The sequence below is a fragment of the Cyprinus carpio genome, chromosome A17 (assembly GCF_018340385.1).
Source record: "Cyprinus carpio isolate SPL01 chromosome A17, ASM1834038v1, whole genome shotgun sequence".
NCBI lineage: Eukaryota > Metazoa > Chordata > Actinopteri > Cypriniformes > Cyprinidae > Cyprinus > Cyprinus carpio.
This window is the reverse complement of record NC_056588.1, coordinates 950,714-962,694: the sequence shown is the minus strand read 5'-3', so window position 1 is coordinate 962,694 and position 11,981 is coordinate 950,714. Positions and strand designations below refer to the sequence as shown.

The 11,981-nt window shown below is 38.8% G+C and overlaps 1 protein-coding gene across 4 annotated transcripts; it reads left to right on the top strand.

Moving 5' to 3' along the window:
* Positions 1–7,798: 7,798 nt before the first annotated feature.
* zbtb42 (zinc finger and BTB domain containing 42) lies at positions 7,799–11,341 on the top strand. 4 transcript variants are annotated; one of them, XM_042773455.1, is made up of 2 exons: positions 7,799–7,935; positions 9,568–11,341. In XM_042773455.1, the coding sequence occupies exon 2, from the start codon at positions 9,582–9,584 to the stop codon at positions 10,929–10,931; it is 1,350 nt and encodes a 449-aa protein (XP_042629389.1). In that variant the 5' UTR covers positions 7,799–7,935; positions 9,568–9,581; the 3' UTR covers positions 10,932–11,341. The 4 variants fall into 4 exon arrangements, with proteins under 4 accessions (XP_042629389.1, XP_042629388.1, XP_018963476.2 ...); XM_042773454.1 differs by having other exon boundaries at positions 9,565–11,341; XM_019107931.2 differs by lacking the exon at positions 7,799–7,935 and adding an exon at positions 7,945–8,565.
* The last annotated feature ends 640 nt before the right edge of the window (positions 11,342–11,981 follow it).

Sequence of the window (11,981 nt, the reverse complement as noted above, 5' to 3'; positions counted from 1 at the left end):
TACACTGACACTACACTACACTACACTACACTACACTACTGACACATACACTACACTACCTACACTACACTACACTTATACACTGACACTACACACACTACACTACACTACAACTACACTACACTACACTACACTAACACTATACTACTACACACAAAGACACTACACTACACTACACTACACTACACTGACAATACACTACACTACATTGACACTACACTACACTACAATACACTATACTACACTACACTACATTGACACTACACTACACTGACACTACACTACACTACACTACCCTGCACTACACTGTCACTACACTACACTACACTACACTGACACTACACTGACACTACACTACACTGCACTACACTACCCTGCACTACACTGTGACACTACACTAAAATACACTGACACTACAATGCACACTACACTACACTGACATTACACTGCAATACACTACACTACACTACACTGACACTACACTGCAATACACTACACTACAATGCACTACACTGACACTACACTGCAATACACTACACTACAATGCACTACACTGACACTACACTACACTGACACTACTCAACGTTATACTGCAATACACTACACTGACACTACACTGTAATACACTGTACTACACTGTAATACGTACACTACACTACACTACACTGCACTGACACTGACACTACACTACAATACATTGACACTATACTACATTACACTGTAATACACTACACTGACACTACACCGTAATACACTGCACTACACTACAAAACTGCACTACACTGTAATACACTACACTACACTGCACTGACACTGACACTACAATGCACTATACTACACTGACACTACACTACAATACATTGACACTATACTATATTACACTGCACTACACTACACTGACACTACACTATACTACACTACACTGACACTGACAATACACTACACTGTCAATACACTACACTTAGGCCCAATCCCAATTCTATTTTATACCCCTACCCCTTCCCCTTGTCCCTTGAAACAGAGTGTCAAGCGTAGGGGTAAAAATATTCCCCCAAGAATTGGGACACCACTACTATGCCGTCACATGCATCATATGTCATCTAGCTCCTACATTACACACATATACTGGTGTGCTGGTGTGCATTAGAGCCTTTAATTACTGTTCTATATTAATGCGCTGCTTACTGACACACGCGTCAGAGATTGCGCAGCTCACACATCCAGGAGAAAAGAAACTTGTCAACGCTGCCCCACAAATTTTATTAAATACAGTTTAAATACTGAATTGCTACATTATATTTTCCAGCAAAGAGAGGATAAAATTGCTGTTTTAAGTAAACTCACTCTAAAAAGAGAAACACACAGACACGCAACTTCTGTCTCTCTCTCTCTCTCTCCCTCTCTCTCTCTCGAATTGCTAATATTTGAGAAAAGGGTTTAGCGATTTCAAATTATTGGGGGGACTAGCCTCCCTCAGTGTCTACAGTGGTTATCGCCCTGATCAGACATGAAAATATGTTGTGGTACAATCGTGCAGTCTATCATGATATGACATTAGCATTAGTTAATATGAACTCACGATTGAATGTAACATAAAACAAATGATTACCTTTCGTTAAAATCTTTATTAATGCCCAAAATGCTTAAATATATGTGTCTTTTTGTTCACTCACGGCAGCCATGTTGCCAAGATAATTCATACCCCTTCGTTTGAAGTGTGCTCCCGAAAAATCTTCGTTTGAAGGGCTGTCTGGCCCTTCCCCTACCCCTACCCCTCCAACCAAAAGAGAATCGAGACACCCCTACCACTTCATGTGAACGGGGAAAGGGGAAGGGCTAAGGGGTAGAATTGGGATTGGGCCTTAGTCTCACATAGCCAGACCTTCACACTGACGGCTGAAGGTCTGGAATTCATGGCAGCTTTCGTTGGCCAAGGCCCGCCCATGAGGCCGTTTGACCGACATGTCAGACAACCAATCACAGTTTGTATCGTTCATCGTCACGTTTCGAGGCGTGGAAATATCGCTATAATAACAGACTGGTGTGTAAAACTCTTGGACATATTTTAAAGATTCTATGCCTCCAACTTTGAATATTTCACATACTTTTGAAACACCAGCGTTTAGTTGAACTGTGATAAGCGATCGTTGTCACAGTTGTAAACATGAAGGCTTTCTTCTTTCATGAGGGGGTATGGCGCCACACAGGTCTCCTGGAAATCCTGTATAATTCAACCAATCCGATGACGACTTCGACACTCCTGAAGTGTTTCCAATTGTGTGTCTCATATGCATCAGACGTTTAGCCAATGGTCCATGGGCGTGACGTCTGAGGCTGAGACTACACTACACTACACTACACTGAACTACACTACAATAAACTACAATACACTACACTACACTACACTGAACTGCACTACAATAAACTACAATACACTTCACTACACTACACTACACTGACACTACACTACAATACACTACACTACATTGACACTACACCACACTACAATACACTTCACTACACTACACTGACACTACACTACAATACACTACACTACATTGCCACTACACTACACTACACTACACTACACTACATTGACACTACACTACAATGCACTACACTACAATACACTACACTACATTGACATTTAATTTAATTACAATAAACTACACTACACTACGCTACATTGAAACATACTATACACTGTAATTTAACTACACTACACTACAGTGCACTACACTACACTGACACCACACTGACAATACACTACAATACACTACACTACACTGACACTACAGTGCACTGACACTACAATAAACTACACTACACTGACCCTACAATACACTACACTACAGTGCACTACACTACACTGACAATACACTACAATACACTACACTACACTACACTGACACTACAGTGCACTGACACTACAATACAGTACACTACACTGACACCACACTACACTACACTACACTACAATACAATATGCTATACTACACTGCACTGACACAGCAATACACTACATTACATTACACTACGCTATACTACATTACAATACACTACACCACAATACAATACACTATACTACACTACATGACTGAAGTTTCTTACAGATATACAGATGTACAATACATAGAAGTAGTCACAAAAGAGACATTTACATGCTTGTTTGTTTCTTCATTTATTTATTATTTCACAATAAATTGATTTCTCTCTCTCTTTTTGTGTATTATATAAAATAGTCATTTATCAAGACATTATAAAGAAAAAAAGTATTTTTTTATTACTACAGTATTTTTATTTTTTAATGTCTTGCTAAATGTCTATTTTAATTTACATATACATGTTATTTATTATTTATTTTTATTCATCACTAGCACCTTTTTTTAATTTAACCTTTATTTTAATTTTGTTTTTAAATTGTAATTTATTATATTGTATACTTCTTTTTCTTGTCATTAGTTGTTTTAAGTATTACACTTTGGCAGTATTATATGTAAGCACAATTATGCCATTAAAGTACTTTAAGTTAAATATATTGTTGTATTACCACACTGAAATGCACTAAGCTAATTTTTACATATATATTTTTTAAAGAATTTCTTTATGTATAATTTTTTTTAAAGTGCACACGCACATAATTATTTAAAAAACAACAGAATTCACTTTGTTTTGGTCTTCTTTCATGTATCACTATATTTATTCACAGACTGGTTAGTAATATATGCATTAAAATGTGAGATTATGGTGATAATTCTGATTTCATCTTGCTCTACAAACTCAGCCATGAAGACCCGAGACAACAGCTCTTCCCTCTAATTCCTGATTAAATGCTCTGCTTTAGACAGACAAAAGGCCATTAAATATATTATCTTCTCTCTGTCTGTTTTTAAGGCTCCAGTGCCTTATTATATTTTTATGCCATCAAGACTGCATATTTTTTGTGCGTTTATACAATCTCCATCTGTTAATTATGAGAAGACACGTTTACTTTCACATGGATCACTGCTCTCATTAATATTGATTTGAAAATGTCACGTTTATTCACAAATTGATTTCTTATAAAGTTATAGACAAACTGTAATTTTTTAATAATTAATTTTTATTTTAATATTAATTATTATTAATATATTTAATTGTAAAAATATTTTTAATGTATTCTTAATTATTTGTACATTTAATTTATACAGAATTTGTTACTTTATGATAAAGATAATATGTGCAAATAAGTTTTTACATTTATTTGAAATATTATTAATAATATATTTTCTTATTTTTATTTCGTAATTATTTATATATTTAATTTCTACAGAAATTGTTACTGTATGACAAATGTGCAAATAACATTTGAGAACTACAAAGTGTTCCTGGAGTTAAACTATAATTTTTTAAAATAATTTGTAATTATTATTTATTTGTATCTTAATTTATAATCTTTTTTTTTTTTCATTAGATGTGCTTTTATTTTTCACAAAGGAAAGGAAGTGATGACAGAATTTTCCTATTTCGATGATCAGTTCAGCTGATTTCATTCTGGAGTTTGTATTTGATGGTAATTTCCCAGTGAAAATCCAGAGCTGGGAAGCTGGTGTGTGTGTGTGTGTGTGTGTGTGTGTGTGTGTGTGTGTGTGTGTGTGTGTGTGTGTGTGTGTGTGTGTGTGTGTGTGTGTGTGTGTGTGTGTGTGTGTGTGTGTGTGTGTGAATGACATGGACAGGCCGGCCAGAGGACAGCAGAGGAATGTGACGCTTTTGTCTGTCTGGGGGAAGAGAGGCTCAGGCTGGAATGTCATTGCTGAGAACGGACAGAAAAAAAGGAAGTTTTCTCTCGCTCTCTGTGAGAACCTCTTGCCGTCATTCTGAGCCGTTCTCAGACGCTCCGGTCCCATGAAGCACAACCACCGCATTGTGTATCCCGTAAACACACCGTCCACAAACTACAGCCTCCCTCCCTCTCCGGACGAGTGAATGAAATGCATTCCTGCTTACAGCAACAGAGCTGCATTTACACCCCACTTGGAGAAAAATCATTGTGTCAGTGCTGATGTCAATCAAAACAACCATTTATAGTCCGCATCGTTCACTGCTGATTCAGAAAGCACTTTCACTAACCTGTGAAACACTGACAAAATCATTTAGACAATTTGGAGAAATGTAGCATTGCATCACTTGCTCACCAATGAATGGGTGCCGTCAGAATGAGATGAGAGTTTGTTTCAGCTCAAGATGTTAACTGATTGGTGTGGATTATTGTGATGTTTTTATCAGCTGTTTGGACTCTCATTCTGACAGCACCCATTCACTGCAGAGCATTTCTCCAGATCTGTTCACATGAAGAACCATTTTTGGTTTCCTAAATGAACAGATCTTAAATGAACCACTTTATCTCTTAGTGTGAAGAACCTTATTGAACCTTTCTTGCAATTAAAACCAAAATTGGGCGTTGTTTTTTTTAAGAGTGATGAAACAATTTGTTATACATCGAATTGTTAGATAAACTTCAGTCTCCAGTGTGAAAGAGCAGCCCACATTATCTAGTACAAGAGAAATCCACTGTAAGAGAAGCCTGCTTAACCAGACCTTCAGAGAAGCTTCAAATGGTCCTTTCAAAGCACTGGACAGCTGGAGTTTGGGCAAAAGGTGACCTGAACAGTTGCAGAGGCCATGAGTTGAGCAGCTGCAGCTCCTGCTCACGTCTGCGCTGCGCCTAAAGGATCAACAACAGTTTGAGCGTTCTTACAGAAGAGCCATCCCAAAATAGCCCTCTAACTATGTTCTTCTGCTGCTTCCACTCGCAATATGTGTCAACTGAAGTTCTTTTGTGTGAAAATCACTGCATGAACTGGTTTGATTCTGACACATTTACATTTATCAATTTAGCAGGTTCTATGAATTTAGTTAACCGGCTAGAGATAAACAGGGAGTTGGATTTTTTTGCATTTGCCCAATATTTTTCATTGCAAATTATAAGCTATAATTAATCGAACGCGAATTTGGGAATGCATCAGTGTTTTGTCTGTCTCTTTTGATACATGAACAAAACCTGATGCTCATGTTCTCCAGATTGATCTGAGACCATCCGAAGAGCATCTTGAGCTTTTTTGGAAGAAAGAAAATCTGATTGTCTATATAAAGAGGTACATAAATAGAAATGTAAAAATAATAATAATAAAATGTTATATTTTTTAAATAACTAAAAATATTTACAATTATTTTTTAATTATTAAAAAAATATTTATATTTATTTTAAATTATTTTTTTTTCAGAATCCTAAACATTACCATTTACTTTCAAGTTTAAATGTTTCAAAATATGATTTTGCTATTTTTCCATGTAAAAATTTCTGATTTTCAATTAACATTCATTGATTACATTTGATAAGTCACATAGGAATTTGAAAGAATAAAAATAAGTATTTGTTATTTTTGTAAATAATCAAAAATAATTTGTAAAATATTTTTAAAATATTTTTTACATTTTTAAATTATTTTCACAAATTTAATTTTAAAAATATTTTTAATATTTTTAATAAAAAATAAAGATTAAATAAATAAATAAAATCCCAGATTTTCAACTTTAATCCTTCATGCATTTAACATAGTTTAGATGAAAGCACACCCACCCTCCACGCAGAACAGAGTAACTTTAGGGTGAAAATAGTAAGACTGTAGTGCGAGTCAGTGCCAAGACATTCCAGCTCGGAGCAGGATTAGCTTCGATTAGATCCCAGCAAACGCTCTCCTAGCACACAACACATCAGCTCTCTCAACAAAGACCACAGGAGGAGGGGCAGCTTCTCAAAAGACCTCTAATTATACACTTACATGTATTGAAAGAGTGGAATGCATTTAGGCTGGACAGGTTTGAGAGGACTGTCGCAATTTGCAATCTTAAAAAATAGCTTTAGCATCTAGAGCCCTCTCCAAAAAACTCTTCATTTTCTAGAGAAAGAGAACAGTCTAATAGTGACACTCTTTAGTTTAAGTTCCTCTTCATCTCACTTTGTGTTTGCAAATGCCTCTTATTTCAGCTTTTCTTCTAACCCAAAAATACACAAGTTAAATGTCATATTTGAAACCATTTATTAAGTTAATTAAAAAATCATGACTGAATGATAGATTTAATTTAAACACACAACCTCAGGATATAAAATGCATTTATAATTTTGAAATAAACATCAGTGAATATAAAAAATTAAGATACTGTATATTAAGACATTCAGATATTGTAACTTGTGAATAAACCTCAAAACATAAGTAAATAAATAAAAAAATATTAAATAATAGATTTTAGACATTTTTAAACACACAGCAACAAGATATAAAATGCATGCATGATTTAGAAATCAAGACAGATATTGTAGCTTGTAATTAAACCCCCCAAAAATAAAGAAATACAAAATAATAGATTTTTAAACATGCCTCAAGATATTAAATTTATTAAAATAAAATTAAGGCAGATACTGCAAACCCCAAAACATAAAAAAGGAAAGAGACATTAATAGATTTAATTTTATATTGGCATTTAGCAGATGCTTTTATTTTTTTTTTGCTCTCTCTCTCTCTCTCTATATATATTGCATTTTTAACTTTATGTTTTTGAAATGTACTATCTATACATTATAATATTTATTTATGTATTTTTTTCTCAATATATCAAAAATGACTGGTCTTTTATAAATGCAGAACGAGTAACACTCTCTTTTAAGTGAACACTGCTACTTACTGCCCCAGTGTGAGTTTGTCCTGAAGTACAGTACACTGGTGTTATCGCGAGACTGGACCATTAACAGCCTGCTTGACACACACACACACACAAACACGCGCAGCGCAGATCTTCACGCGCACCGGACTCGGATCGCGCTGAGGAGCGGAAACACAGACTCCAACATCTGGACACACACCATGAGCGCACGCGGGTCCATCTGAGGACACAGCAGTGAGTACGCGCTTTGACGCGGACCTGAATGTGACACAATGTTTCCGCGGCGCGTTTGATCCGCGCCGCTCCTCACGAGACCGGAGTTTCTAATGCAGCTCAGCGCATCAGCTCACGAGACATCGGGCGTGAAATAAGACGTTAAAGGAGGAGGAAAAGCGCGTAAAAGTTCCGCGTAATGCGCCGCGGTCAGGTTCTCGCGAGTTTGTTTTCAAACAAAAGTATCCTGTCACGAGCTCGCTCGCGCTTCGAGCACTTTAATATGAGCGAGACGCGTCCGTCTGTGTCCAAGGATCGTGTTGAAATTCAAACGCGTTAAAATGCAAGAACTCAGAAGTTCCTCAGAGGAACATATGGCATAAAGACACAGCTGGAGATTTGAGGCTGATGTCAGAGCAGCTGACTCTTACAGATCACACACACACACACACACGCACGCGCGCACGAGAGGTCGCGTTCAGTCGGCTGGTGCTCTGGATCGGTTCTCTTCATTGCGTTTATATGATGTTCGTCCTGTGTGAGTTGGAGATGTGAGATGTTTGCGCATGACTGGATTGAGCTCTTTCACTGCTGCTGTTCGATGGGGAGCGCAAAGTGAAGATCAGCTTGTGCGAGCGCGGACACAAGAGGGTATGTCGAGGCTTGCGATCGTTTATTTGGTACAGATTCCACGCTTAAATGTTTGAGCAAGTTGCCTTTTATCCGCTTTCTTGAATTAATCAAATTTTTCGACACAGAAACCGTAGCTGCGCGTCACAGACCTCTCGGAAGCACGACTGGTTTTTAGTATGATATTGCATTTGTTTGTCTTTGGTGGCCTGTGTGTTGAATTAGAAGTAGCTTGAAACTATAATTGTGAGACAGCTGTTTGTTGTGCATTAGAAAGCATCTTTGAAACTCAGTTAAAATGTCAGTTTTTGACATATATACTGCAGCAGTTTTTAATGTAGTATATCTTTGGTGGCCTGTAGGTTGAACTAGAAGTGAAATTAAAGTTTGTTTTGTCTCTTGAAACTATAATTCTGAGTTTGAAACTTACAATCAAATGTCAGTTCTTGACAGTCGATATAATGCAGCTGCTTTACAAACATCTCGGAAGCACAACTCGTTTTTATTGAAGTATGATATTGCATTCGTTTGAATTCAGTGGTCTCTATTTTGAAATTAGAAGGGAAATAAATGTTTTTTTTTGTTGCTTGAAACTACAATTCTGAGGTCGGATTGTTTGAAACTCACAAAAAAAAGTCAGTTTTTGACAGTCGATACATCGCAGCTGCATTACAAACAGCTTGGAAGAACAACTGGCTTTTAACGTGAGCTTTATTTTCAGTGTGTTTTAATGCCTGCATGTTGAATTAGAAAGATTTTCTGTGAGATATAACCTTTTTCTTTTTGTTGGGCGTTCCAAAAAAGTCAAGTTGTTTATTTTAAAGCAGCTTTGCAGGAAAAAACACGCAAACTTCTTCATATACGAGAAGCGCTAGGGGAAAAAAAGCCGCTTGGAAACCCGCGGGTCGTGTTTGTAATGCAGCACACAGCTACTTTTGTTTGTCTCCGGCGGCCTGTAGATGCACCGTTGTGAATGGCTACCCGCCGTTTATTTAACATCCAGTTTTTCCTGTTTTCCAGCAGATCACGACATAAGAATGGAGTTCCCAGACCACAGCCGGCAGTTACTGCAGTGTCTGAGTCAGCAGAGACACCAGGGCTTCCTCTGCGACTGCACTGTGCTGGTGGGAGAGACGCGGTTCAAAGCGCACCGAGCCGTCCTGGCCTCATGCAGCATGTACTTCCACCTCTTCTACCGCGACCAGCTGGACAAAAGAGACGTGGTGCATCTGAACAGCGATATTGTGACGGCGCCGGCGTTCGGGCTGCTGCTGGAGTTCATGTACGAGGGAAAGCTGGAGTTCAGCGCTCTTCCGGTGGAGGACGTCCTGGCGGCGGCCAGCTACCTGCACATGTACGACATCGTGAAGGTGTGCAAAGGAAAGCTGAAGGATAAGGAGCTGAATGACACAGATTGCGGCGGGCAGAAGGCGAACGGTCACCCCGACGGGTCCCCGGACCTTGTAGGTGTCAATTATGTGTCAGCCGAGGCCGAGGCCTGTGTCCGAACAGCTGGAAAAACAAAAGCTGATGTCAGTAGTTCAGCCGTCCCTGTGTCCCAGAGGTCCCGGGCGTCGGATGACACGGACCGCGCGCTGGATTTGTCTTTCAAGCCTCTGTCGAGTCGAGACGCCTTCCACCCCTCCTACGTCTCGGGACAGCTGGCCCTCGACAGCCAGCAGCAGGGCACCGAGCCACTTGTTAAAGACGAACATGACTTGCTGTCAGAGCAGGAGGACGGTGATCCGGTGAGCCCGGAGAGCCAGCGCTTTGGGAATATCGCCAGGAGTTCGGTGGTGACAGGATTCGCTGCCCTCTTCCCTGAAAACAAGGCCACGGCTTCGCTGCTCCCTCCGGACGACGACCTGATGGAGGAGGAGAATGAGCTGCGCGTGCGTTCGGAGCATCATCTCAGGGACAGCGAGGGCGAGGATGAAGACGACCTGGCGTCCTCAGACATCTCCACGTCCAGCGGGGTTCTTCTCCCGCAGGTCTGCGTGTGTCCGCTCTGCAGCAAGGTCTTCCCGAGCCCACATGTGCTCCAGCTCCACCTCAGCTCGCACTTCAAGGAGAAGGACGGCGTTCGCTCCAAGCTCTCGCCTGACGGCTCCGTCCCGACCTGCTCGCAGTGCGGCAAGACCTTCTCCTGCATGTACACGCTGAAGCGGCACGAGCGCACGCACTCCGGCGAGAAGCCGTACACCTGCGGACAGTGCGGGAAGAGCTTCCAGTACTCACACAATCTGAGCCGGCACGCCGTGGTGCACACGCGAGAGAAACCACACGCGTGTAAGTGGTGCGAGCGGCGCTTCACACAGTCCGGAGATCTGTACCGACACATACGCAAGTTCCACTGCGGCCTCGTCAAGACGCTCGCTATTGGATAAAAGTGGTGCAATCACTTCCTTTTGTAGAAAAACAACAGTTTTTATGAATAATAATAATAATAATAATATCCAGTATTTTGCAGGTGGCAGAAAATGTATTCATTAATGACTGTAAAACACATTTGTGTTCCCAGCAATCAACAATTTGATCAACTTGGGACTTTCACAAACACACACACACACACACACACACACACACACACACACTACATTAAATATATTAAGATAAATAAATATTGAACATGTGTGTGTGATTAACTGTTAACTGAGATTATATTTACACAACACTATATATATGTGACCCTGCAGCACAAAAGCAGTTTTAAGTCTCTGGGGTATATTTGTAGCAATAGACAACAATACATTGTTTGGGTCAAAATTATAAATTTTTCTTTTATGCCAAAAATCATCAGGATATTAAGTAAAGATCATGTTCCATGAAGATATTTTGTAAATTTCCTGCCGTAAATGTATCAAAACTTCATTTTTGATTAGTAATATGAATTGCTAAGAACTTAATTTGGACAACTTTAAAGATGATTTTCTCAATATTTAGATTTTTTTGCTCCCTCAGATTCCAGATTTTCAAATAGTTGTATCTCAGACAAATATTGTCCTCCTAACAAACCACACATCAATAGAGAGATTATTTATTCAGCTTTCAGATGATGTATAAGAATTGACATTTAAGACTGGTTTTGTGCTCCAGGGTCACATATATATATATATATACTGTAAATATAACAGTTAAAAAGTGCATGTATATGTTATAAATAACAGTTAAAAAACAGTTAACCATTAAAAACATGTGTCAGTGTCCCAAATACATCAAATTGTTGATGAACACACACATATATGTATAAATGCAGTGCTCTGATAAACCAGTTCTGCTGCTCCGTCCAGAAGATTTGCTTTTTGTACCTGCTCTAATTTATTACAAATCATTCAAGCATCATGACAGAAGGTTTTGCAGAAGTACTGTATGCTCATGATGTTTATCTGAAGTCCAGACGGGCAGGTTTTATTTATGCTGTTAGAGTGTGGTGTGTC